The 25,535-nt window shown below is 38.4% G+C and overlaps 1 protein-coding gene across 15 annotated transcripts in view; it reads left to right on the top strand.

The window, feature by feature from the left end:
• Positions 1–25,535, top strand: part of LOC140463474 (fibroblast growth factor receptor 2-like) — a 183,425-nt gene that overhangs the window by 147,868 nt on the left and 10,022 nt on the right. For 12 of the 15 annotated variants that reach the window (XM_072557472.1, XM_072557468.1, XM_072557473.1 and 9 more), the window contains 8 exons: positions 3,234–3,424; positions 3,931–4,081; positions 6,876–7,079; positions 13,984–14,131; positions 19,637–19,758; positions 20,158–20,268; positions 22,136–22,326; positions 23,157–23,279. In XM_072557472.1, the coding sequence (XP_072413573.1) occupies positions 3,234–3,424; positions 3,931–4,081; positions 6,876–7,079; positions 13,984–14,131; positions 19,637–19,758; positions 20,158–20,268; positions 22,136–22,326; positions 23,157–23,279 (1,241 nt within the window). Of the gene's footprint in view, positions 1–3,233; positions 3,425–3,930; positions 4,082–4,789; positions 4,935–6,875; positions 7,080–13,982; positions 14,132–19,636; positions 19,759–20,157; positions 20,269–22,135; positions 22,327–23,156; positions 23,280–25,535 lie in introns of all 15 variants that reach the window. The other 3 variants (XM_072557464.1, XM_072557465.1, XM_072557463.1) reach the window with 3 other exon arrangements.

Below are 25,535 nucleotides of genomic sequence, written 5' to 3'. Positions count from 1 at the left end.
GTATGTTATTGTCAAACTTGGAGTTTGAAAACACAGGACAAGCAAAAATGATGTGAGCCTGGCAAGAACCTTTGTTAATATTTGGCTGCAGCTCCATGACCTTAATTAGTGGCAATCCAGTGCCAACCAGCTGCCTCATTTATACTTTACCCCTCCCCCTACACCAGTCACTCTCAACTTCACCTCATCACATCATTGAACAAACACAATGGAATTAGCTTGTTCCCTGAGGTTTTTCTTCAGGGACTGATGGCCTCGGTTAGCAGCAGGCATATTTAATTGTCGAAAGTGGAATGAAGAATGCTTTATCTCTATATCTCATAACCTTAGGAAAACAATTATAGCCTTTGTTTCATAGGTCTTCCAGGAAAGAATTCCACTTATCTCCTCCACTGGAAAGCTCTGAAGTTATGATACCAAGAATTGCAGTAAAAGTGTTCTTTCTTTAATTGCCTAAATATCATTTTTTTTTGTAAATTGGATTACTTTTCATTAAGCTGTTTGAACATCAAGTTAAATTTCCAAATGAATAACCAATATACTACTTCATGTTACAAGTTTTTGTAAATCAAGTGTAATTTATGAATTCTGCGCTCTGTATGAATATTTTTTTCAAAGTCAAAGCTTTATTTTTGTGATACCTTTTTGTTGCTCCTGACAGTTATCTGCTACTAAAGCTGAACTGAGACTGAGGACAGACCTTTCAGGTGCCAATAGATGTGGGAACAGAGATGGATGAGCATGTAATTTTGTGATTTGACGAGCATGCCACTCAAGCCATTTATGGGAAAGTCTGGGCAAAATTTGGATTCTTGGAAGGACCCCAACTTGTGCAACCTGAAATTTTCCAGGCTGTAGGAGGACCCCATGTTATCAGCCAAAATATGGACTTCAGGGCATTCTGGCAGTGGGGAAGAATATGCTACATTTAATCCCAACTGAGGATCTGTCCCGTTGCATCAGTGATGGCCTTCAAGCCACAAATATTGGACAGGTTGTCCTTCCACAATCATGGCTAGGCATTTGTGGCCTTTTTCAAGTTAAATTTTTTTTAATTCTCTTGCTGCAGGCATCAGCAGCTTCTGCCTGAATGTCATCTCTGGCAAATCTCCTGTCAATCCTTCAGCCTTGGGCAACTGCCCAATACCTTTTATTGGACAGCAAATGGGCTTTTTGTCCACTAAATGTCTAATTCTACAAAAATAATTGGTCGGTTTACTGCTTCTGGGACCGAGTAAGGTCAGTACCCCTATTTAACCTTGATTTAGGATCCCAAGCAAAAAGAAAAACCCTGCTCTGAACAGTGCTTAGTAAGTAACAAAGCTTTTATTAGGTCTGTTTTATATAATTTCTAAATCCCAAGCTTCAACTTAAATGTTTGTACAGAATTGCTCAAATTTCAAATGAAACAGGGCCGCGTTAACAAATTGAAACTATTCTAGCACAAATCCATGACAGTTGCTAAAACAGACATCAGTGTATGTTCAGATGTGAGAATAATGCTTACCTCTTGTGAGTGATGATGTTTCATTAGCCACAGTGAGTGAATATTTGATAAAAATAAAAATCGATCAAAAATCAGTGATTTGTCAAATGTTCCATGTGTGCAGAATCTTCTTTATCTTTGGACCAATCACTAGTAGTTAGATGTCCGCTATAATGATGTAATTGATTGTTGACCAACCATAATATTCACCTTCATCTATTGAGTTTGTTTTTGTTTGATTTTGAGATGGGAAGCAATGACTAAGTCACTTTCATTTCCCAGTTGATCTTCAGGCAACACTTGTGCAAGAATCATTCATTTCTTTGCCATTTAAAAAAAAATTAACTCAGTGACAATTTCAGGCCCATTATCAGAAATCCAAGCTTTTTTGTCTTTCATACTACTGAAATGATCATCTTTTACTTTGTTAATATTTATTAAAAAACAACAAAAACCTTTTGTTTAAGTAAAAGTCTCATATATTCCGAAGATTGGATGCGGTACATTTAAAGGAGCTTTAATAGATTTCAGAGTAAAGGATCATGTGCAGAAACTGGAGATGTGATAACAAATAACTTAAGAAATCCTTCTATTCAGAAGATTGAGAAAAGTGAGAATGCTTTTTGCTATGAATCTGATGGCAACTAAAACAGCTTCTGTTTGGATCTTTAGTAAAGTAGGAGCAGTCCTTCACTTGTGAACCTCTAACATGTATGAATGTAGAAATAAGAATGTTTCATGGACTGTACTACACATTAAATGAGCTAACTGTGGCCTTAGAACAGGGCAAGGTTGCCCTACACATTAATTCCCAGTAGATGCCTGCATTCAGCCAAATATGCTTGATTATATACAAAGGTCTTATTGTCAACCAGAGGCACCATTTCTTTGCAATGTAATCAAAATGTTTGCTTGTGAAAGAATCTGTTGGCAAATTCAAAACACCCATTTAGAAATGCTGGCAAGCTAATAAAAGTAACATAGACGATCATGTTGGTTCTCATTTATGTTTCTAAGCGTGTTCTTCATACATCCTGAAAAGTTCTCTTTTCATACCTCTAATGTTTTCTTTGGGGGGTCCATAGCTGCTTTGTGGTCTCCTTCAAATGTTTAAAGGAGTTTCAGTGCTTTTTAAACTGAATTATTTTTACAAGCCTCATAGCTATTAAAGTGGGATGTTGCTTCATATGTAATGGAAAAACAAAAAGGAATAGCTTAATTTACCAGCCAGAGACTGAAATGCTACCTATATATTTAAGATTATATTTGCATGAAGCAGAACATAATTTGAGACTGAATATCTCACAATGACTGAAGCAGCTATTTATTCTCAACATGGATACACTACAAAGAAATTTGCTGTTTCTTAAAAAAAAGGAGATATTTTAATGGAACTGATGTTCTCAAGTGATTAAGAATCCATGAAACTAAATGTTCTCATCAATCATTCTCAGTCAATTTAGAAGTCATGCTGTGCAACTAAAATTAAATTCCAATGAAAACAGCAAAGATTAAATCTGATTTTAAAAAGTGCACAACTTCTTTGCAAAAACAGACTTGGCCTCATCAAAGGGGAGAGGGTCAAAGCGGAAACTCACACAAGCTCCATTTTATCAAACGTGCAGTTATTTCCCTTTAAACCCCTATTAACGGAATTTGAAGAGGCGGGAAATGTCAAAGCATACTGCAATTAATTACAGTTATGCATCAATATAAATTAATTTTTCATTTTTGTAATTTATTTCAGAGCGGTCACCACACAGACCTATCCTGCAAGCGGGGTTACCGGCTAATAAAACTGTATTGGTGGGGAGCGACGTGGAGTTTGTGTGCAAAGTGTTTAGTGATGCCCAACCCCACATACAGTGGCTGAAGCACGTTGAAAAGAATGGCAGCAGATATGGTCCAGATGGATCCCCTTACGTCAATGTCTTAAAGGTTCGCGAATTGAGAAAAAACCTTCTGTACGTTTGTGCATAATGGAAATTGTGAAAGAGTGGTGTTCATTATCAATAAGGCCAAGAAACATCCATACTTAAATTACATTTTTAACTACAGATGTTTTCAAATATCCAGTTTCTTTCACTCCACCTTAATTTTGATTTATCTCAATCTTAGGTATAGATTTTTTTATTTGAATTTATTTTTTCCAAAGTTATATTTTGTATTTCCTGAGCAGCCGCAACACATTTTATTTAAAATATGCTGAAGAAAACTGGCACAAACTCTTATGTGACAGTCCTTTTAATTGTATTTTGATGTTATTTACTCCATTTATTCCTTCATACCACAAAATTGTCAGATGTTTTGGTAGACAAAATAGCTTTATTTATTTCATGAAGTTATTTCCTTTAGAGGACTGATGATGCTGGTGGTGGGATATTAGCTCTGTTCATACCAGAACAGCGGTTATATTGTTATCTTCTGTTATTGGTTTATTCTAGCATTCGGGGATAAATAGTTCCAATGCAGAAGTGCTGAATCTATACAATGTGACTGAGGCGGACAGTGGAGAATATATATGTAAGGTCTCCAATTATATTGGAGCTGTCAATCAGTCTGCTTGGCTCACTGTCGCTCAATTCTCCCCAAAAGGTAACACTTTACAGGACACACGTTAAAAGCTCTGCCCATGGTAAATGAATTTAGGAAACGGCTGACTCATGCTGGGAGATGCTTGGAAGATTGCAGGCAACTTAGGGGATCTTTGGGCTTTGGGTTATTCATGGTCCCTTAACCTCTTTCCATGATGAAACTTGGTGCACGCTAGACATGGAAAAATACCCACAATATGTAGTGAAACTATCCCAAATTACATTCCAGCTGGAACTTCCACTTGCCAAGTCTGTTCTGTCTGTCTTCATCTGATTGCAGCCTTTTCTTCCTCCTGTCAATATTTCAATATTTTTATTTACCCCTTGCTTCTTAATTAGCTGGTAGTACATTTCCATCTCCAACTTTCCATTTTACACACTTTATCTTCTCCTTTATTTCATGCTTCCTTTATTCTAAGAAAAATAGGATAAAGAAAACAAATTATTATGGGCCTATTTTTCCATGAGTTAAATTGCATGCCTAGAAGGGTGAGTTAAAGTTGGTGATGGTTATCTGATTATTCCATAAAACAAGCTTGAAATTGGGAGCAAGCTTTGGATGAAAGGTTGTGGATAGGGAGTACATAACTCCATCAGATTACTGCATCTCTACTATTAAGCAGTGATGGTGGTTTGTTGTCCCTGTCCACAAGTATCTCATGTTGTCTTGCTTGTATTTTTTTTGTTTCTGCTTCCCTTTTTCTTCTAGACTGCCGGTGTTAACACTACGGACAAAGAAATTGAGGTGCTCTATTTACGGAATGTAACTTTTGAGGATGCTGGGGAGTATACATGCTTGGCTGGTAATTCTATTGGGATTTCACATCACACTGCATGGTTGACAGTTGAGTCAGGTACATATGGCTTTCCTTCAAATGGTTCACCTTTTCCCCTTTTTGCAAGATTAACACTGCCTCTGAAGTGGAACTGGCAGCAAAATTGTAAAGCAAAAAAAAATCCCAGTTGTGTCTCATGTCTTCTTCGTCTTTCTTGATTGTATATAACTATATTTGCATATATATTTGGGGAAAAAAAGCCAAAGGGTTAGTCGCACTGACTATTACTGCTATTGCCATTGAAATGCCAGTTCCCCTTCTGTAATGAAGCAGTGTTATATTATGGGAATTCACTCAATGAATCAAATTTGTTTCTTCAGTGATTGCATGCACTCAAAATGAGATTCTGATTCATTTGCAACAGAGAACATGCAAAGTCTTACCGAGCATGTTGAATCTGATGCTATTTCTCTCCCTTAAGAAATGGTCATCAGTGGTGTTTTAACTGATTGATTGATAATTGACAGAGAAAGGAAGTTGGTGACTCATAATCCAACCCAGATAAATCTTTCAATTATCTATCCTCAATACACCTGTTTGGTAATTCCCTTGTGAAACTTCAATTCTATTGAACAGTGGTGGTTATCAGATTTGCGGGTTGCAATGATGGCTAATCCTTTCTCCCTGGAGAATGTGACCTGCAACCACACTGTTTGATTTGAATGAAGTGTTGAGGTTTTTCACCACATAACATGATTGTCTCTTTAAAAAACTGCTACAAACCTTTCCTGTGGTCTCTAATTTCACAGACAATCAGGCGAAAACCTTCGGTGCAGCTTTGCTTTCACTAGGAATCTGGGATATTTCTGATTTTGTTTGCTTCTTGTCTCACCTTAAAGCCTTCAGTGGGCATTTTATGCTTGGTAGCTTTTGGCAATGCTACTTGTTATGGATGGCAAAGCTTGAACAGCATTCATTATGCTAAATACGCTGTAGATGTAAAGTAATGATAAAAGTTGCAGCACGTATAACATATTGAAGTGGACTCTGCTTGTGTGAATTACTTGAAATTTTTAACAGTCTATTTATTTTAGCAAAACAAGCTGGTTCAGCTTTAACCTTTGGCTATAAATGTCTTGTACTTTGCACCAGAGCATGTAAAGTTTTAAATATATTACCTGTGTTTATAACTGAATGCAAATGGAGTAGAGGACTGAAATATTTGCAGTATTGTCAGGCTGAAGAAGTCATTCATATTTGTTTTATTTATATATTTTGTTGACATTTTCAATTCTGTCATTTACTCACTACCAGTTTCACCTGTGCGACAGCCAAGACTGTTGGAAAGTCTTCATCCTGAAGAACTCTCCACTTTCTCTGTACAAGACTTTTAACAGCTACAAGAATGAGTGTGTCTTTGCAACACCCACCATACCCCAATTCTTTGCAGTTTCTATCACTCCAGCATTTGATATAATGGTACACCACCACTGATATATACCATTGGTATAGTCATGGTTCTTCCTCTATCCTTTGTTTCATCCCTCTTCTCATTGAGTTATATGATTGCACAGATATCAGCAGCCTGCTCACTAAGTGGCTGTGATGATTGACTATCCTGTCATGGGATCATGAGGCCAATCCCGGTAGTGACTCCTACTAGAGTTCCTCACCATGAATCCAGAGTGTCGTACATTTTCGTAGGAACAAGAAATTTTCCCTCATGGCCTGTGAATGCAGAGAGCAATTATAACATCACAGATACCAACTAACTATAGCCATCAAGCTCACCAAGCAACAGCGTGTTCCTTCTGTGTGAGATTCCATTTGGCACCGATGTTATCTATTATCCCTGAAACCATCAATAGAATATTCACTCTTTTTCTTTCTTATTGAAGTTGTAATGAGGTATAGCTTTGGAAGTATTTACCAACTGTTCACTTTTTTTTTACAGTTTCAAACATTATAATGCAACTGAATGTTAATATCTGATGCATTGTTTCTTCACGTGTAATCCAGTTCCTGAAGACAAACCAAAAGGGTTGACCTCTCCTGACTATCTGGAAATAGCTATCTATTGCATTGGTGTTTTTGTTATCGCTTGTATGGTGGTGACGGTTATTATTTGCCGGATGAAGAGCACAACAAAGAAGCCAGATTTCAATGCCCAGCCGACAGTGCACAAACTGACCAAACGCATCCCTCTGCGCAGACAGGTAACAGAAAGTAGATAAAGAGTTCAAAAACCCTTTTACATGATTCAGTGACAGCTTTATCACTAGCTACACCCAGATTTCCAAATCTTATTTCAGAAGTTATTATAATAAGGTGTTAAATTTCCTTTACGAATGCCAATCAAAACATTGTCCAAATTATAAAGAGACTGATGTGATTTTGCCCACATTTCTAATGCGAGGCTGCCTCCCCCAATAAAAAAAAATTAAATAATTGGTTATCTTAATAGTACTTGGTAAATAATATTCACCAACAGAAATGGCTGCTTCTATCATATTCCATTTAATTGTGAGCAAATGCAAAGGAACTTTAAAAAAAAAATTGTCATGGCATTCTTCATGGTTAGTTGGATTTTATTAACTTTAATTTTAACTAGTATATTTTTGCCTAAGAATAATGAATCAAAAACGTAGCAAAAAAATTGAAGAAGCTTCACTTTTATGTCATTGCAACTGAGGTTTTAATGTATCATTCAGTATAAAATACTCCATCCAGGATCCTGCTTCCAGGCTAGAAAACAGACTCCAGCCTGGTGTATGGTTTGGGCTAGGGCTGTGTCAGAACGATGTCTAGAATTTTAACCAGCTATCGAGGCAGGACTTGTAAAATTCCAAAAGAGGACACAGAGAGAGAAGTCCAGTCTCTTCCCATTGTCACGGAATGATATCAGAAATGGGGAACAACAGTAACGTCATGACCTGCTTACAGAGCTGGGCAGTTAAATGTGGTAAGTTAATAGCCTGGCATTTGACTGCTTCAGAATAGCTGTATGGGGAGACTCTCTGATACATTGAGGCAGTCTCTCCGTGGGGGTGGGGAAAGGAAGTGAGGGCACCCCTCCTTTTCTGGCTGATCCATGTCTGCTAACGTTCTGATGGCCCTCTCCACATCTCTGATACTAATGTTGGAGAGCATTTTTTTCCCACTATCTTGCAGGTTGCCTCACTGTGGAGCCTCTGTAGTGATTGCCTCAGTTGGTGGCTCCGCTGACCAGCCAATCTTCTGGTTACACAGAGATGCCTTGGCAGCAGGCTCTTAATTGAACACTGCTGGGAAAATGCCTCCTGTACCTGCCATTCATTCATCTCAGCTTGGGACCCAGTTTCAATGCAGAGAAAGGCCTGTCTATTTGGAAAATTCAGTTCAGGATTTGTGTCCTTTCCCACTCCATCTTCCTCTGGTGATAAAGAGAGGCCTTGGGTTTAGGAAGTTATAACTCTACTATTTCTATTCGTATGGTCCTAGTTGCTGCTTTGACAGATCTCCTGCCTTCAGCTATTCTCCCCACACACAGCTCTGCTGCTGTGTGAAAGAGGGGCGCTATATTTGTATTTACAACGTAAGGCATTTGAGCTTCTCAATGATTTATTGTTTGTGAAGGTTAACTACTGTGTTTTTAAAAAAAAAACACATGGAAGCAGTTTATCCCTAAATGCATGATGGATACTGAGGGTGGGGAAGCAGAAGCCAAGGAATAGTAATTTTTTTCTTTAGATTTAAGGGTCAGAATGTGCTGCTCCAGGCTCCATCACTTCATTGTGGTTCCTCCTGACTCTCCACAAGTCGTCTTCTGCGACGGAGGAAGCCTCTGAAACTTGATACTTTCACCTATTGATGGACAGGCTCCACACTATGCAGTTCTTCACTAGTGGGTTTTAATGAGGGTTGGATAGCAAAGTGACTTTAGTTTCTGGTGCAGTGGATGACTTTCCTGCTTCCCACCTGTCCGAAGCCTGTCGCTTTAAGAAACAAAAACAGACATTGCTGTAGGAACTCAGCAGGCATGGTAGCATTTCTGGAAAGAAAAAGCAGAGTGAACGTTTGGGGTCCAGTGACACTTTTTCAGAACTCCTCTTGGAATTCAACTTATTTCAGAAAGTGCAAGTGAAAGTGAGGTGATTATAGTGTCTGCACGCAGTGTAATTCGCTGCAATTTATGAGTTGTCAGCTTTCTAACCTAAAGATAGACTAATTAACAGCTAACTCAAAGTGGGTTGCAGAAATTTGCAGAGCATTGAAAGGCTAAATGATAAGATTATTACAATTAATGCATTAACATTTTGTTTTTTCAAGTGTTCCTAGCTTCTGCATGCTGCAAATAAAACCGATTACACTTATTCTAGACATCTCCATGGCCTTTACTAATGTTTTAGAAGAATGTTATTGTAAGGTTTTCTGGAATGTAGCCAAAAATAGAACCTATGTTCAGGTTCCCTCCTATCTTGTCAGTTGGGCATCCTTCTTCTAAATTGGTACTTTTCCTCAGAACCTGGACAAAAGCAACAGCTCTAAAGGCAAGAGAAAGGAGATGATTGAGTACAGTTGTAAACATTCATTAAGGTTAGATTTCAAATCCAGCTCTGTCCCTTTGCACTAAAACTAACACTAATGCCCTGTGGATTGCTGCAGTCTGTCTCTGTTGTGAGTGCTAAAACCATAATGATCTGATGGGACTATCTTTTATCGTATTATTTTATAGCTAAAGATTTAATATAAACTCCATGTTCATTAACCAGGAAGTGCTAAATGTCTTTGGTATTTTTCATATTGCACACTAGAAAAAATATAATTTTTTTTCCTCCTGTTAAATGTTATAATAGTAGGGAATTACACATTTTGTTCTGAGAATATATTTTTCATTGTTGTTACCAATGTGGTCTTGTCCCTAAATAGTTAAAGACTTAAACCCTACTTGCTGCTCATGGTGCAACCCTCGTGACAGGATGTGATAATACCAAAGGAATTCTACGTATGTACACATGACCCCATTCTGTCACCTCCAACTGCCAGATGTCACCCCAAATTATATATCCTTCGCCTTTCATCCAGTCTTAATAGTGTGAATTAATTGCTGTTTTTACTATCGACACCAACATGAGTGCATATTAGAATCACTTTTTTCAAAAAAACTATCTTATTAAATTGGTCTAAGAAAATGCCTCAGTCTTTTCAGTATTTTAGGGTATATGGTTTTAATAGAAACAACTTTCACTTGAGTAACGTTTACTACTTGTCCATTTCTCATTGCAATCTGTAACAGGCAAGGAATGTGCTGACTTTGTTTACAGAATTTGTTTGCAATCACAGCAATTAAAAAGTTGTCTTCTTAAACTTGGAACGATGTGTTTGAAAATTGAATTCTAATTTATCCTAGGCATTAACAAATTTTCATGAGTGTGAGACTGATAACTTTAATTTCCAGTGACGAGCTGGAAGGTTAACACAATGAGTTTTCAAGTTTCAGGACTTCCACTGCAACAAACAAAAGCACAATTGACTAATGCCTATTTAGCAGGTAACTTATACTTCAAAATACAGGAAGGTTTCCCTAATTTACTTCCAAAATGACCAAAATGCCCCCTCCAAATTAAAATTTATGCGTCTTCAAGTGAACGCTTTGATCTCCAGGAATCCATTCCAAGTTATTATTGGTCCCTGAAGGTTGCTTCACTGTCCCTTTCCAGTCAGGTAATCTCTAATCCGAGAAACCAGCTTTCAGTGCAAGTTTTACAATAGGTATTCTTTCTCTCTTGTGAAAGTTAGGTGAATATTCCTGCTTCCTGTCATTTCTTATGAACTTGATCACTTCAGTATGGAACTAGCTCCCATCTGCAATGTACATGATGAACAACAGGGTCAGTATTTTCTCTAGTTCAGACGCAAGGCTAGCAGTCCGTCTGTGTCTCTCTTATTTTCTCTCTCTACAATGACTTGCTACAAACTCTTCCTTTGCCAAAGCCTATTTCAATGTCAACATTAATCCCGTGACATGTATCTAGTTGTGAAAATGCCCATTATCTATCCTGTAGACTACCAGCTCCATTCTAGTTTGATATTAAATAGACAGCTCAATGTATAATCATTTATAAAACATGATATTACTGCCATTTCCCCTGTGAGTGCTGGAGACTAACACAGGTGTGAACATCTTACACCTCTCAACAAGTCTCTTGTTCCCACATGAACTCACTACTCCGATTCACCTTAAATTACATAACAGTCCTAAAAAAGAACTTGAAAATCTTATTTTTAAAATTTGTTCATGGGATGTGGGACTGCTGAATAGGCTAATATTTATTGCCCAACCCTTAATGCCCGGATAGTAGTTAAGAGTTGACCATGTTGCTGCAGCTCGTGAAAGTTACATGTAGGCTGAACAAGGTAACAATGGCAGATTTCCTTCCCAGATGGATTTTTACAACAGTGGTTAACAGTGGCTAAATTGTTGCCAGTAGGCTGGCTTTTTGTTCCAGATTTTTGTTGAATTCAAATTGCACCATCTGCTACGCTGGGATTTGAACTTAGGTCCCAGAACATTATGCAAGGGGTTGTGTATTACTAGTCCAGTGACATTACTGCAACCTCACTGCTTCCCGTAGTACATATGACATTCAGTTTTGGAAACGTTTGCCTCACTTTATAAGAATTACACTATTTGCTTAGCTACAGTGCATGAAAGGGAAATTTTGGATTGCCAGGAATTTGTAGATATTTAACTAAGTTTTCTAGATTTTGATACTTTTTTTTTAATAATCTTATGATTTCATCATAACTGGTAGTTATTCTGATGCTTTTTGTTGTTTCACTTATGTAAGTAGTTGATTCAGTGTTAACCAAGAAAACAATTCAGTATAATAATGAACTTCTAGTCATGAGTTACTTGACATAATTGTGCAGTTGGGATTTTCAATTTTTTGAAAAGTCAGACTGATGGATTTATAGAGAGCTGCTGATGAAAACATCTTGTTAGCATTTATCCTGTTAATTTTTTTCATGTCTTGTCAGTCCCTTGAAAATAATTACCAACTTAAATGCCTTGCATTCATTGGGGATACTGCACATGGTGCATGATTAGTAATCATATATATGAATATAGTGTGGTTCACAATCAGAAAGGAAAAGAAAACCATCATGGGAGGTGAAGCTGTGGAAAAAGCTATGCCTGGATGACCTCCAGGAGTTTCAAATACCCTATAACAAACATTGACAGCATGTGTACTTCATGAGCCACAGTTGATGGTTTAGGTTAAAACACGTAATAAAAATTAGAACCAAATGTGCCAGAGTTGATTGTGCGACTGCCAAAGGATTGGTGGTATAGTCTGTAAACAAAAGAAACAAAAATTAGAAAAGTATGGATTTTCACCTAGAAATTGATTTGTTTCTTTAGTCATTTATAATACTGTATTTAACATATTGAGGAATACATATTTTAAAATGTATTGATTAAATGGTTAAATAAATTTATGTTGAAAGACTTATCTCAGTGCCGCTAGCTGTAATGCATTCAAACAGATTTGGTTTCAATATAGAATCATAGCCCAGTACAGCTATACCTCTGTAATGATACTGCTTCACCTCACTCACGGCTTTTGTTTGGGATAACTGCTATAATGTGAGCTTCTCACTGCTCTGTGTCTTTCATTATCTATAAGCTAGTTAATTTTATCAAATTACTCTATAATTTGCTTTTTCAATGTTGTCGTTCAGTTGACTATTGTATTTGCTTCAAATAATGTTTTTCAAAATAAGCATAATCCAAAATATTCCTTTCTGCTTTATGTACTATTCCTAATTTTAAGAGATAACTTTGTCCAACCAAGACTTTGAAATGACACCCATTCATTCCTGATGATTTCAGGCTATTGATAATCACTGTAGGAAAGTTGGTGTGTATTGGGATCATGTTTGGTTTAATGGATGCATTTTTGTTTGGAAGTGTGCTGACTACATCAGTGCAGATGTGCACTGAGCTGGCAGGACAAATTCTGACAGCATTTACTCTCCTGGGAAGTAGAATGTTTCACATTCAGCCAGTATTTTTCATTTAACAAACTAACCAAGGACAGGTAGATTTGAAAGTTGGCTGAGGATGGAATTTACATTTTTGTTCTTTTGGAATTTGGGGTTGGGGCAGTCATTCAACTGGTAAAACAGTAGATTTTCACTTGCTTTCTTTTACCACAATGTCAGGTCTTTTCTTGCAGTACATTTAGTGCAAGGTTCAAAGAACTCTCAGCTAAATGTTCAGTTGTACCTTTGAGCTCATAGGTTCAAGGCTGCTGGTTTCTACACTTCCTAAGTTCTCTAAAAGCCTAAAATTTGAAATGTGTATTTCTTTACTGAACTTGCAAGATGTTTCATAATCCTGTGTCATTGTTAACTGGTTGATTTTATAATTCATAGAGATTGGTTTTAACTCTTGGGCAGGAACATGACCCAGTGAGAGGTCAGCCAGTCCAGGAACAAATGTGGGGAGGCCCAACTGATTTTTAAAGGCTGCGCATTGCTATCATGTTGCTGGCTCTGTACTAACCAAAACCGGCAAGGTAGTTGATGGCAAGCAGCTGCCTAACCAATAAAAGTTTGCAACAGGAGGCAGCTACCTAGGACTGCAACGAATGGTCCCCACCACAAAGGTAGGCAGTAATTAGTGGGGATTCTAGAGGTGATCTCAGTCAGGTGAGGGGAAGCTGGATTATGGGAGGTCACTAGGTGTCTTGTGTGGCCAAGAGGACCATGTTAGCTTCTGACCCATGGAGAAACTGCCTGTTCTGACTCGAGCTTCATTTCCTGTTCGGTTTGGCCTTGCAAGAATGCCATCTAGGATCTCTCAAGCCTGTGGATAATACTGACTTCATGTCCTTGACACCGGGCCATTTTAAATTGCAGTTGGCATGTCAGAGTTGTAGGCAAATGGAAAAGCCACCTGTTCCAATTTAACTGCATTTAACTCCCAAGTACATTTGTCACTAGATAGCAACATATAATAATAAATGTATTTAATAAATACAGACACCTTGCAACAGCGTAGTCTACAGATGTAGTCAGTTATACTGTATGGTGACACTGCGGATCATAGCCATGCTTTTTCTTCGCTGAAAAATACAGGTTTCTGCGGACTCTAGCTCCTCCATGAGTTCCAATACTCCTTTGGTGCGGATCACTACAAGACTCTCATCTACAGATGCACCAGTGCTAGCTGGAGTTTCAGAATATGAACTTCCAGAAGATCCAAAATGGGAGTTTTCACGGGACAAGTAAGTACCCACTGCAATATTTTCCCAATTGTTTCCTGACTGTCAAATACATTTAATTTAAACTTAAAAGTGTCAGATGTTTGCTTTACTCAGTTGCTGTATAATTAGGAGAAAACTTATAATGGGTAAGTTATTGAAGGGGATTCTGAGAGACAGGATCAAGATTCATCTGGAAAGGCAAGGACTGATTAGGGATACTCAGCATATCTTTGTGCGTGTGTGTCTTGCATATTAGATTCTGTTTTTGAAGAGGTCACCAAGAAGATAGAGTGGTAGTTATTGTCTACATGGCCTTCAACGAGGTTCCACATGGCAGACTGGCTCATAAGTTTAGATCATACAGGACCCAGGGAGAGCTAGCCAATTAAATGCAAAATTGACTCATCGGTAGGAGACCGGGGTTGGTGGCAGAGGGTTACTTTTAAGACTGGAGGCCTGTGACCAGCAGTGTGCCACAATGATCAGTGCTGGGTCCACTGCTTTTAGTCAGTTATTTAAAACAATTTGGAGAAGAATATAGGAGGCATGGTTTTAAGTTTGCGGATGACACCAAAATTGGTGATATAGTGGACAGTGAATAAGGCTATCCAAGAGTATAGTGGGACTTTAATCAACTGGGCGAGTGGGCCGAGGAATGGCAGATGGGGTTTAAGTCAGATAAATGCGAGGTGTTACAATTTGGTAAAAAACCAGGGCAGGACTTCTACAATTAAAGGTAGGCCCTCAGGAGTGTTGTTAAACAGAGGGTGCTAGGGGGGTTAGGTACATAGTTCCTTTCGAGTAGCGTTACAAGTAGACAGGCTGGTGAAGGTGTTTGGCGCACTTGCCATCATTGATCAGAGCATCGATTACAGGAGCTAGGACATCATGTTACAGCTGTATAATGGTGTGGAGGTGCTGATGTTAGACTGGGGTGGACAAAATTAAAATTTGCACGACACCAGTCTATAGTCCAGCAGGTTTATTTGAAAGTACTAGCGTTTGGAGTCCTGCTCCTTCACAGTGTACAACAGCTGTGTAAGACATTGGTAAGGCCACCTTTGGAGTACTTGATACAGAATGGATGTTATTAAACTGGAAAGGGTGCAAAAAAGATATATAAGGATGTTACTGAGACTGGAAGGTTTGATTTGTAAAGAGAGGCTGGACAGGCTCAGAGTTTCTCACTGTAGCAGAGGAGACTGAGGGATGACCTTCTAGAAGTTTATAAAATCATGAGGGGCATTGATAAGGTGAATAGCCAAAGTCTTTTCACCACGGTAGGGGGAGTCTAAAACTAGATGGCATAGATTGAAGGTGAGGGGAGAAAGATTTAAAAGGGACCTGACTGGCAACTATTTCACACACACGGTGATGTGTATATGGAACGAGCTGCCAAAGGAAGTGGTAGAGGCAGGAAAATTACATTTGATAAAACATTTGGACAGGTACATGAATTGGAAAGGTTTAGAGGGATATGGGCCAAATGCAGGCAAATGGGACTGGTTCATTTTAGAAAACCTGTTCAGCATGGATGAGTTGGTCTGAAGGGTCTGTTACTGTGTTGTATGACTCTATGATTGTATTCAGAAGACTGCTAGTAACATTGGGAGTTTTCCAAGGATGGTCCATGTCTCCTTACCTTTTCATAGCCATTTTTATGAAGAAAAATGAAAAGACTTAGATAAATGTCACACCTGTCATGTCCTCAGGACAATCCAAAGCTTTTCACAGCTAATCATTATGTTTGAGATAGTGTGCTTACTGTTAACAAACACGACAGCCAATCTGTATGGAACAAAGTGAGACGTGATTGTTTTTGTTGAATTTGTTGAGGGATTTTTATTGATCACACCACACCCCTGCTCCCTTCCTCAATGAATAGTCCTATTTTGAATCTTGTACATGTGCTAGGGAAAGTGGTCAGCCCTCCGTTTCACATCTCTTGAAAACAATGGCATCTCTGAGGATGCAGCACTCCCACATTATATTTTGAAGAGGCAGCTGAGGTTATTATTCCAGTCCTGGATTGGGATTTGAACCTGTAATCTTCTGACTCAAGTTACAGATAACCTGTTTTTATTTTAAAGTATTTCAGTTTTTATGCTCATCACAATGAGAGTAGGTTGCAGAAAATTTCACAGTCCAAAACCAGTCTAATTCCTCAAATACCAAATACAATGACAGTTATTCACAGCTCCTCCCTTTGTTGGACACCTCGTCACCATTGAGACAATTTGACATTTAGCTTTCAACACCAGTGTAACCTAGTGTCTACCTGAGGGAGATTGCCTAATTGGTGTAGAATGACACTTTGTTTTTGCTGTGAGGTAAAGGCTTCTGGGAACAGTGCTGGTCTTTTAAAATAATTTTGCTTAAAATAGCCAAGTAGTAAGTAAAGTCAGAAAACCTTTAACTAGTCTGCCTGGACTAAATTGGAATCATTCTGTTAGTAGAGGTTTAGCAGAAGTAGAAGGAAATTGGGTGGTGTAATGTGCAAATATCAAAGGTAGTAAGTTCTGAACGTTTGCTTAGAGCTCAATTCTAAATGTTGAGTGATTTGCCAAGGCTGGGGAAAATAAAGGAAAATAATTCCACAATCTTATATTGGCTGTTACAGAAGATGCTAAACTGTTACTTAGACCAATGACCAGCTCACCTTTTCTTCCTTACCTAAAATGTCATAAAACTGTTATGACCCTCGGCCAGGCTGCCAATTTTATGTTATGATCCCTATCAATCAACAAATTATCTTACAAACTGGTTAGGGACTAATAACCTTTACTGTTTAAGTGTCAAAAAGTGATATCCAGTGGACTTAGGAAGAGAACAAAACCACACAATTCCATAGTTTTGAACAAACAGTAAACTTGACAACACTATCTTCAGTGCACGTATACAACTTAGGTTTAGCACTCAACTAACATGCGGTGAACAGAGATATATTATGATCAAACAGTCCACTGCATACATCAAATATCAAATGTAACCAGGGCAGACCTGACTGACTTGTGAGTAATACCAGACTTCAAGATGTTAATGTTACAATGGGTATTCAAATCTCACTAACTTCATGAGTGATGACAATTCTTCAATTTTGGTGATCTGGCCCTGAAACTCGCTCCCAAGGGCCGTCCTGATCTGGACTGCCTGATTGCTCTGATTTGGTCAACCACCCCTCTGTCCAGGGTTCATGCATTTTCCTGAACTTCAAAAATGCCCTCCAGTACTCATTCGCAAGCATTACTGTAGCTCTGCAATAGCTCACTTTATTGAGCCACTCCTGCCCCTCGGTTTTGACCTCGAACACTGTTACAACAAAAAGATACTTGAGATTTTCATCCGGCACACCTCACCTGTGCTGAAGTGTTCTTGCTCGTCGGCTTCTTCCACGCTTTTCATGGGTTTTCCCAATTGGGAACCAGTGAACTTCCCACTTTCTCAGTTCCTGAGGATGACTTTTGAGTCCTGACTCCAACTCTTAGCTTCCTACTAAATGCTAGAACTTATTTCTTGTATTTGTTCTAACAGCACAAAGCTATCCAACTGCTTTTAGGACATGGAACTGTACAGCACAGGAATGGGCCTTTCGACCCACAAAGTTATGCCAAATATGATGTCAAATTAAACTAATTCCTTCTGCCTGTCCTGATCCCTCCATTCCTTACTATTGACTTACCGAGATCTCATGCACAGAATCTGAGTTGTTCAGCTGCTTTCTCAGCAGTATACCTATCTGTTGCATTCCTGGAACTGGAGTCTGTGTCTCCTTCCTCTAATAAAATGTGTCCCATTAGTTGTCCAGTGGCCTCTGAACTATTTGAGTGACCTATAGGCCCCTGTCCTATTCCTGGACAAAATTGAATATTTCAATTTAACAACTGTTGAAACAGAGTGTGCGCTGAATGTTGCGTTTCACAGTGAATGCTGGCTTGCTCAGTCCAATTGGAGATAACTGAAGTGTTTCATCGCATAAATCTGTAAGGAAGTGCAGTTACATGCCAGCTTTTGTTTTGAAGATGTGTTTAATCTTTTTTTTTAAATGTTAATATGAATTATATTTGTGACCGTCTAATAATTTTTGTTTTGATACATTGAATCAGAAACATTAATGGCACTGGAAGTTTCAGCCTATTGTTGGGCCTACTCTCTCTCTCTCTCTCTCTCCTGTTTTCCACTGACCAGCATGTTATAGTAGCAGCGGAGGATTGAGGGCATGAAGTGGGCAATAATTGTACAAAGAAAGGCCTGAGTGAGCCGATGGATGTGCAGCCTAGTGGATGTATCCCTCTATAATATGGATTGGGGTAGAAAGGCAGCGAGGTTGTGGACTTGCCAACCAACATCATAAACAGATGCCCCACTCCACTAGATTCAGGGGGAGAGCGTAAAATACAGCTCCTCGATTGAGCACTGTGCCTTGTAGGTAATCAAACCTGGGTCTTCCAGTCAGTAGTGTCAAGGATCAAGGCACTGAAATCACTGAGTGTTTTGAATATTGATAGTTTGAGCAAGTTCCATTCCTGAGCAGGTATTTCTGGGTAGCATTCAAGACAATGACTGATCCAATCAATGTCATTTGTATGGCTCTTAGATGAAATGGAGGGAGGTAGAGTTGTGTAGTTTAAAGAACTGACCTCCTAAATGTGCTTTGAGAACAGTATGAAAATAATTTTAATTTTAACAATTGCCTTGTCTTATTTTTAAAGTTGTACAGTTGGAGTGAGAAAATTCTCCGTGGGGGAAACAAAGTATGCAGTCTTCTTGGTCTTTTTGTTCCCAGCAAGTATTTCAATTAAATTAGATGGCTCGAAAAAGCAGAGTGCTCTAATTAATGCCTGCATTATTCTGGTCACTGCTGCAGTCTGTGAACCTACTTGTTGCCTAGAAGCCTCGGGGGACGTACTAAACGTGGAAAATTTTAGTGCATCAACATTTAAGAAAACAGTGGTTAACGCTAATGTAGGTGGAGCAGGCTTGCAATGAAAGAGAGCTTTGAGTTAGTTATTAGATCTCGGGCACATTTCTAGCACAATGAAAGGATTGTAGAATTCTGGTAAATACACTATCTAGTGGAACTTAAATTGACCACCTGCAAATGTCAATGTTTGTATAGCATCAATGTTTAAAAATGCAATACAAACTACCAGACCTTAAGTGATGTTGGCTCAGTAAAATTTAGATGTTCATTGGGATTAAAAGATGCATGCTTTATGGCAACATAGCGAACTGATACAATTATATTTTAAAACTAAGTTAAACTGAGCCTCCAAATGCCTATTCTAAATTGTACACCTGTAAAGCACTAAAATGGTAGATGTTACTCTAAGTGGATGACTTAGATCATCAGTGCTTTCCTAGGAAATTCTGGCAACAAGTTAAGGTGCTGTGCAAATTTCCTAATTGATAGAGGGAGCACTGTTCTTTTGGCTATGCAAGACATTGAAGTTTCCATTTCTGTAAAACTGTATAAGCCAAACAATGTCTTTAATCCAATTTGTGCCAACCTTCTGTTGTCATGTGCAGGCTGACACTTGGAAAACCTCTTGGGGAAGGCTGCTTTGGACAAGTTGTGATGGCAGAAGCTGTAGGAGTTGACAAAGATAAACCTAAAGAACCAATCACTGTGGCTGTGAAGATGCTGAAAGGTAACGAGCAAAGTTTAGATCACATTTACTTAGTTCTGCAGGTGGAGAGGAGGTCAGAGTTTCAGAATCCTGCATTTATTTGGCATGTGTAAAATGTTTTGACTAATTAGACAAACAGTTGTAAGAAATTCAAAGGAATCAAACTTAACAAACTTCAGAATTCCTACACTAACTAGATAGTGGTGTGATTTTTTTTAGAACTTTCAGAAGGATTCTGGCCTGTTTTTGTATTTTGTATATTATTGAATCAGTGAACGAGATGCACAACCAATAAAATGTGTCTTCAATCAAATGTTAATTTCAGAGTGAAAGTAGCATTTGTATTAATTTCTGAATTAGTTGAGTTACTTGTTCTTTTAAGTTTTAACCAAGTTGAAATATTGAATTCAATCTTCTCAGATGATGCCACAGAAAAAGATCTCTCGGATCTTGTTTCTGAGATGGAAATGATGAAAATGATTGGAAAGCACAAGAATATAATCAACTTGCTAGGAGCCTGCACGCAAGATGGTAAGGAGAGAACCAGCCAAGCTGAACACAACCCCTATGAAAAGTAGAAATATCATGGTTTCTGCAGACAGTATGAAAGCGGGAGTTCATTGCTATGACTCCTGGTTTTTGCCAGCTTTCCTAACATAAACAAATGGAGATTAAATTAGGGAGGAACACAGCAATGTTATGCAAAGCACCGTACCTAACAATTGCACTTTCTAGACTAGATACTGAAATCAACACAGACCTGAGAACAGTTCACTGACTTTCCCTCTTGAAGAATTATGTCATAAAATATGGAGGGAACACAAACAGCAAGATTCACATGTTCAACAGGAAGTTCTGTAAAATTCAGCCCTTGGTTTCTTTAAAGTGTGGAATTGATTGTGTTTTTAAGTTCTCCGTAGAGACCGGTAATTTTTAAGAAGGCATTTAAACTCATGGTTGATGACATGACAAGAGTTGCTGCAAAAAAAAACTCACAAGGGCTCCTTATTAAACACTGTTTTTGTACACAACTTATCCTTCAAACTACAAAACCAGAATTTCTAACACAATCAAAGAAAACGCTCTCTGGTATATGATCCCTAAAACATCATTTGATTCTCCTAGAATTAAAGCAGAATGGCTTTTGGATCCTGAGGGTCTACTTTCAGTTTTTTTTAATTGTTCGTGGGATGTGGGTGCCACAGGCTGGGCCAGCATTTATTGCCTGTCCCTAGTTGCCCTTAAGGAGGTGATGGTGAGCTGCTTTCTTGAGCCACTGCAGTCCGTAATACTATAGTGTTGATGTGAAGGGAGTTCTAAGATTCTGTCCCAGTAACACCAAAGCTATTTCCATCTGGATAGCGACAGAGGGTGAGAGAGAGAGACAGAGAGCACACATGAACTGAACAGTCTTTCACAGTGAGTTTTTCTGGATAATTCTTGTTCTAGCTAATGCAAGGCAAATCTTCCAGTCTCATTCAATCTATCGCATGCTCTCTGTCTGTCTCTGTTGCTGTCCCCTTTGTAACCTTCGCTTTCCTGGGACTTCTAAGAATTAGTCTATCCACTGCTAACACATCTACCACACAGGTACCTACCATTATCATTAAGTGTAAGCATCTCGCACTTTCCCAGTAAAATAATTTGGTCCTCTTTTAATTTCAAGCAATCAAACCAGGCAGACTTTAGAACAAATCACGTGACCTACTTCATCTTACCCTAAGTTAATGACTCAGTCTCATAACTTCATTGTTAGATCTCATAATTGTAATATTATTGATATTGATTTATATGCATTCCCATTGAAGTGCAAAATATAGGCTTCAGTACAAGTAAAGAGAAAAAAGTTACAATTGGAAATAATTAGATTCTGGACGAATAAAAATGCTAATTAGCTTCCTGTGGCCTTCCACTGTTTTCCATTTCTGTTTGGTTTTATCTGTTGAAAGTGGTTTCTATTGAATTGAGATGAATTTTGTACAATGATGGAAATAAATCCTAATTACTACACAGCTTTCCCAAATATTGTTAGTATCTTTATGTTCTCTTGTTTAAGCTCTCAGGGCTCACTACAGAATCCTCATGAGCTCAGTCACAAGTTGTAGGAAGGTCTGGAAAAAAAAATGTAACTTCAATGTACAGGATAAGCTAGTGCTCATCTCCTGACCGTCCATAATAAATTCGGTTTGGTTAGGCAAAAATTAGTTCAGTTATTCAAGGGGGGGTTAAACATGACTCCTGTCCCAGTTTTCCTTTTAATCTCAGTCAATTTGCATTAAGGATACTTAAAATACAACAGAGTAGTGTGTTTGGATATTTTTCCAGTGAGAACGTTAGAGTATGATTGTGCATATATGTTCTCTGTGTGTATATTTATCATGATGCCTGTTCTGTGCAGGTCCATTGTATGTCATTGTCGAATTCACAGCCAAAGGGAACCTGCGTGAATACCTGCGTGCAAGGCGGCCCCCTGGTATGGAATATAATTTTGATGTAAACCGTGTATCTGATGAACAGTTAACGTTCAAAGACCTCGTATCCTGCACTTATCAAGTGGCAAGGGGCATGGAATACTTGGCTTCACAAAAGGTATGTAGCCTTGAAGAGGGCAAAGTCCGTTGAATTGCAAATGTATGTAAATATTAGATAAATGAATACAAATTTACAAAGTTTGTTTTTTTTGCGTAATCTAGATCTTCACCTGATTTGACAGCAAGCAGCATATCAAACTCTTCTAAATATTGTGAAGAAGCTAAATGTTTATATGTAAAGTGTTAACCCTGAAAGCTAAATGTTTATATGAAAAGTGTTAACCCTGGAATGGCGTTGTTGTGCTGTTCAAATTGTTCCTTGCTAAAACTTGGAGAATGGGGAAAAGATGGAAGACTATGTTTGATTGTTGCACTGATATTTTGTTTTACATGGCCACAGGATTGAATCATTACTGATCACCTGTGAAACTTAAATTTGAATCCAGTCTGGCGAAATGGCTGTCTTACTGGCATTAGCTACACATTAGTTTTGGCCTAATTCCCATTGACAGTCCATGCTCTGAAAACTGATCCTAATAGAATTCATAGTTTAGTAGAACCTTCTGAAAAGGTACAAGGTTGTAAAACTGTGGAACTGAATCATCGGGTGAAGAAAAGGAGTTGAGGTTCTTTTTAAAGAACCACATAACTTCCTCTCACCACTAAAATAATAAATTCCTTTATTGTAAGAAGTGTTTCCATCAACTCTTGTCCTACACCATCCTAAATACTGCATCACGTGTCATCCCTTACCTTTTCCCTTGTACTCAATGTTACTTATAGCCCTCACTTTCCCACACCCCACTTCTTTGACCGAAAAAAAGTGTAGCAGCAGCAGCAAGTTTCTAGGCCTTGCTTTCCAGCATAAAGTATTTCTTTTTGTTTCAGTGCATTCACCGAGACTTGGCAGCTCGAAATGTTCTTGTTACAGAAAATAATGTAATGAAAATAGCAGATTTTGGACTAGCTCGAGATGTCCACAATATTGACTACTACAAAAAGACAACGAATGTGAGTTTAATTTTGGTTATACAGTAACTGCGGCCTTTTGCCATCTTTGCCTTATTACAGTTTTCATTTTCATATCAAGTACATCAGGGGGTAGATTTATTCCCTGCAGATTTCTGCATGTTAAGTTCCTCATTTGAGTCATCCCACCAGTCACTCTGGGAGGTACTATTGCAGAGGTTAGTGGTGAAATTCTCCTGATGAGTACGGACAGGAAGAATTTCACCCCTTAGGTGTTTCTGCACTAGGAGAGAGTGCATTGGCCTCTGTCAGAAGACATTATCTACTAGCCGCTGCCTCCTGAGAACACTTTTTTTGGCTTTCTTGAAGAGGGATATATTGAGAGAGACGACCATGAAAGGCTACTAAACCACTAACCTCTCAGTTTCTTTCCAGTGGATTATTAAGGATAATGTTAAATCCTTCCTGTTTTGTACTTTTTCTCCACATTTTTCAAGCTTGCATGCACTCTTGCAAAATTGTGAAGCAACAATTGCAATTTTTAATTCAAAAGAAGCCAGAATGCCTATAAAATTGCAGTCAAGGTCACTGAAATAGTGACTGCCATATTTATAGTGATTTTATTACCATGGAGTTCCACTTGACCAGTTATCTGATGAAATCTATAAACTATTGAAGTAAAACCTTCTTTACTACACAGCCTTACGCAACTGTTTTGGCTACAATACAGTAACAGAAAAAAACTGTACTGAGCTGTTTTACTCTTTATGGACATTCGATTTGTAATACTTTATTCTATTCATTGGTATTTTGCTGAACTGACTAAACGGCGAGACTGCCATCAGTAAGTCAAGGCTCAGCTTAATGTTTTTCTCTTCCTTCAACGCAGCCTTTACCTCCATTTGCTTTCTACAGGATTATGTAATACAGTTCTCCCTTACTGTGCACCCTCCCATGACAAGTTTCTGCCTTGCTTATACCTGTTGTTGCAGCAACTTGGACATTGCAAATGAGGTCTGTCCAGCGGGGTTTGAGTAAGAGGGTGCCTTAGGTATAATCTGTGTCTTGAGTAATTTTAGAATTGGTGTAAATATGGTAGAAACTTTTCTCTACAATGAGAGAGAGAGAGCACTCCTTTTAATTGCATCATCCTGCAAAAGATTAGTTGAAGGGAGGAAAAAAAACACTAAGCTGAATTACCAACAATGTCAGGTGTTGGCATTGGCTCACTGATAGCAATCTCTCCCTTTCATCAGAAATTGTGGTTAAAATCCATTCTCAGACACTTGACTATAAAATCCAGCTGGTACTTCAGTGTAGTACTTGGGGAAAACTGCAGTGCTAGATAGCCATCTTTCAAATAAGACATCTGCCCATTCAAATCAATACAAAGATCTATGATTATATTTAAAGATAAACGTGAGCATTCTATCAGCATCCTGCACAATATTATCTATTGACTGTTGCCACTAATACAGGTCATATGGTGTCTAAATTGGTGCCTGTGATCCCCAAATTCCCTGGATGTGCCACTGCAATAATATCTTCGAGTAAGTGTTAAGTCATCTCTCATCTACAAAATTGATTGATATAAGAGAAATGGAAGTGAATATCCATTTTAAAATATTAAAATAGGTATACATTCTGGATACTTTAAAAGCTGAAATTAGTTTACAGTTGCTGATATTTGCAGTTAAGTAGATTTCTGCAAGTTGCATTGCCCTTGTCATGACCTGGCCGCAAGCTGCAGGGACAGCATCATTGGAATAATTGGGGCAGGTGACCCATGCCTATTGAGGCACAGCAGAGGCACCAATCCTGCTGTGCTGTCGGAATCTCTGAGACGAAAGCATTAGTGAGCAGGGAAGATCAAAGCAGGAAAATAAAACTTTCTCCACAGGGAACTGTGACTGGCATTTTGGGATTGATTAACTCTGTGCACGGCCCTATATGTGCTCCCATCGGAGCATCCTCTTCCACTCTGCCTAAATTCTGTTGGTAAAAGGGCTGTTAACTGTTGCTCCTGACCTGTTGAATGAACTGGCTTTAAGATAAGATACCAGAGTAGACCTTCAATCTGAGTGTTGAGAATTGAGTTAGCTGATTTGCACCTCAAATCTATTTCCCTGCCATCCGTGCAAGTTCTTTAATACACATTTCTTCACAAAAGTATTTCAATCTTAGACTTGAATATTTAATTTAACATTCTTGGTCTTTTGGCATATATTTAAGATTTACACTAGCCTTACTGCAGGTTAAGTGCCTCTGATTTTAATCCTGACTGGCTTAAGTCTATTT

This window comes from Chiloscyllium punctatum, chromosome 38 (genome assembly GCF_047496795.1).
Source record: "Chiloscyllium punctatum isolate Juve2018m chromosome 38, sChiPun1.3, whole genome shotgun sequence".
Taxonomy (NCBI): domain Eukaryota; kingdom Metazoa; phylum Chordata; class Chondrichthyes; order Orectolobiformes; family Hemiscylliidae; genus Chiloscyllium; species Chiloscyllium punctatum.
This window is presented reverse-complemented; position numbering and strand designations above follow the sequence as displayed.